The 2,879-nt window shown below is 43.7% G+C and overlaps 1 protein-coding gene across 1 annotated transcript; it reads left to right on the forward strand.

Moving 5' to 3' along the window:
• Positions 1-251: 251 nt before the first annotated feature.
• On the forward strand, positions 252-1,672 carry LOC147893397 (uncharacterized). The gene is made up of 2 exons (XM_087386464.1): positions 252-1,222; positions 1,626-1,672. Exon 1 carries the CDS (start codon positions 317-319, stop codon positions 947-949), a length of 633 nt encoding a protein of 210 aa, XP_087242590.1. The 5' UTR covers positions 252-316; the 3' UTR covers positions 950-1,222; positions 1,626-1,672.
• The last annotated feature ends 1,207 nt before the right edge of the window (positions 1,673-2,879 follow it).

The following is a 2,879-nucleotide window of genomic DNA, read 5'->3' on the forward strand; positions in this document are numbered from 1 at the left end:
GGTGGCGAAAATTGCGGCACGCGGAAGTCTTGATCAGGAGGCGAAGGGCGAGGTTCTAAAGGAAAGTCCTAATGAAGGGAGGGGATATATATATATATATATATATATATATGTATAGAACTAATTGTGCAAAGACGGACGCCATGGATTTGTAACGAACCCATTACGAATCTCAAATATGCTTTCAAGTTCCAACGTACAGACATGTGACAAACCTCAAAATCACACCCGCCTTTCAAATCAGAGTGGGTTGATGACATGCTCATGAGCTTGTAGTAGTCACTAGTCCAGCAGTTTGCTTTCTCTATGGGCACACATGGGTGATTCTTCCCGGCTCCAAGCTGAGGAACACCATAGCCCTCCTTCCCTCAATTCCACCTCCTCCGCTTCCGCTTCCGCTTCCGCTTCTTCTTCTTCCTCCTCATTTTTGCCCTCCGAAATCCTCTTTGTCCCTGAATCTCTCTCCCGCAGTCACAAGAAGAAAGCCCGTGGCCTCATCCGACGCAACGGAGAGCAGGATGGTCGGAAATCCATGCCCCCACGACCTCCCGACAAGCCCATTTCCGAAGAGACGGCCCGCGCCCATCGAATTGGCTGTCCGGAGAAAGCTTGCTGCCAATGTGTTGCCCGGTTTACGGCCGATTGTGCCGCTGTTTGTTGCTGCCCTTTGGCTTTGCTTCATTTGCTGGCGCTTACTTTCATTAAGCTTCCTTCCACGGTTGCCTGGAGAACGCTTGTGAGGTGGAAAAAGCGGCTGTGCCTTAAGAGATCGCCCACGGAATTAGTTCAAGGACAGGACGGCCCCAGGCCGACATCCAGCTCTCAGAAAGAGCCTTCGGAGGGACCGGACCCTTTACCACACGTCTTGCGTTTCGACAGTCAGAAGCTATTGAAACATTTCGAAGCAGATCATTTGGGGTTTGGCGGCTTATCTATGAAGAGGGAATGATTGGCCTGATACTTGCGAGCACGTTTGTAAGTTGGATACATTATCGTGGAAGGCTCAGTTACTGAACAGGACTATACTCAACAAGCTATTTATTCTCTGTAGTATCGGCGATTTGTTTTGGATCATATCAGCATGAAACACCCTAGTTTGTTCGAGACTCTTACGTTTATGCCTTCTTCTCTTTCGCCCAACTTGGCACAAGATACTCAAAAGTCAATAACTCGGATGCTATTCAATGCAGCTGCTTAAGAAGACCCTAATATCCTACCTTAGGTAATTTTTCGCATTAGGGTTATGGTGTTGAGCATTGTACCACGAGAAGCTAAGCTTGCTCGATTGATGTGTATTTTTTGCATTCATCCCCAAGAATGATATGAAGGCTTAATTCGAGTCAGAAAATGCTCTTGTATGGGCTCCAAGCGTGACTATGTCAGTCTTGGGATTTGGATGGCTGGTATGAAGAACAAGTTAAAAGATTGTTTTACTGCCCTGTGACCGGTTTGCTTTCAATTGATCGAAGCAATGCAGGCGGTTTTTAAACTGTCATACATGCAAATCTTATTCATGTTGTCTGGGTATTTTGGAATTTAAAAGGCACTGGAACTCAGCGTTTTGTTTGCCAGATTTGAATATGCCATGCAACATTCATATTTGTGTAACGTGGGAAGGGGTGCAGGAGGAATGTCGCTCGCTAGTTGTTTCATATCGGAGATCAGACTTGAGGCGAGTTCCTTTTCCAATATGTATACGTTTGTTCATGTGGAAGTTCCAGCTTTCGCCTGCTGCATAAACATTTCAAAGTCCTTATTACCAACACATATTCTCCTTGTTATGCATGTCGTGGGGGAAATGTCTCATGCTCCAGTACATCGTATTGTAAATGTGAACGAATTTGGGGATGACTGATTTGTGGACATGAATATTTTCTGGCAAGCCTTTTTCAGGGAACCTGTCTTGTTGGAGAATCACTGAGTTTTTAACATTGAGTACTAGAAAATGGGTTCTCCACTGGGAATTTACGTTGTAAAAAAGGTGGTTATGTTGGATTATGAGTCATGACCTTTTACATGTAAGCTATCAGAGTGCTGCTGCGACATACATGATTCAAAAGTTTGCAGGATCCGGAAGCTGCATTTAAATTTTGGAGTTCTGCTATTTAAATGTTAGGCTAGGTATTCTCCCTCTTCCTCTTATGTACAATAAGCTAGAAAGAAGGGGTGCATATGTCATGCCAGGGTCTTATTTTGCAGGTATCTGACTAAAGTCTATGGCAATTTCATAAAATCAGTTAGAGTCTCAGGCATGACTTCGTGTTTTGCATTGACGAGATGACTTCTTTACGCCCAAATCAGTTAGAATCGCAGGCCCAACCTCGTGTTCTGTATTAAGAAGATGACTTCATAACTTAAGAAATTTACTGTGATTGATTGCCTTGAATTTTAAATATCCTAGAAGCTTTGAACCTTGCATTTATTGTCTCTAGCGTGGCTGTTTGTGAACGGGAGCTGTCTTTTAGATTGGCCTTTTGTAATTGGCTGGGCTAGCTGCAACATCTCAAAGGGTTGCTGCGTGAATTGTTTCCTGTCTTTGAAAACATCCAAAAATAACAAGCAGCAGCAATATAGTGGGACTGGTTTTCGCAAATTTATCTTGATAGCACTGCTTGTACTCCACGATTTTTATTATGGCATTGCAACCTTAGCATCTCTCTCCTCAGTTGCTGGTTTTGCCCAGCTCCTATCACCATTCCAATGGCAATTGTGACATTGCAACCTGCCCCGTCTTGTTTTTTAGTTAACACGACTAAATATCTCTATGAACTTTGTTAAAAAATAGAGAGCTGCTTGCTGTAGGCAACTCCTACAGTAGAAGACTTGTCACAATGCATAAACAAATCTCTATCTGTCTCTTGTGCACACAAGTATGACTG

Source organism: Dipteris shenzhenensis, chromosome 15 (genome assembly GCF_047967505.1).
Source record: "Dipteris shenzhenensis isolate YYH24624 ecotype China chromosome 15, Dip_SZ_1.0, whole genome shotgun sequence".
NCBI lineage: Eukaryota > Viridiplantae > Streptophyta > Polypodiopsida > Gleicheniales > Dipteridaceae > Dipteris > Dipteris shenzhenensis.

Excerpts from the sequence above, each read along its gene's own strand:
- LOC147893397 (XM_087386464.1), top strand. The coding sequence starts at position 317 with ATGGGTGATTCTTCCCGGCTCCAAGCTGAGGAACACCATAGCCCTCCT.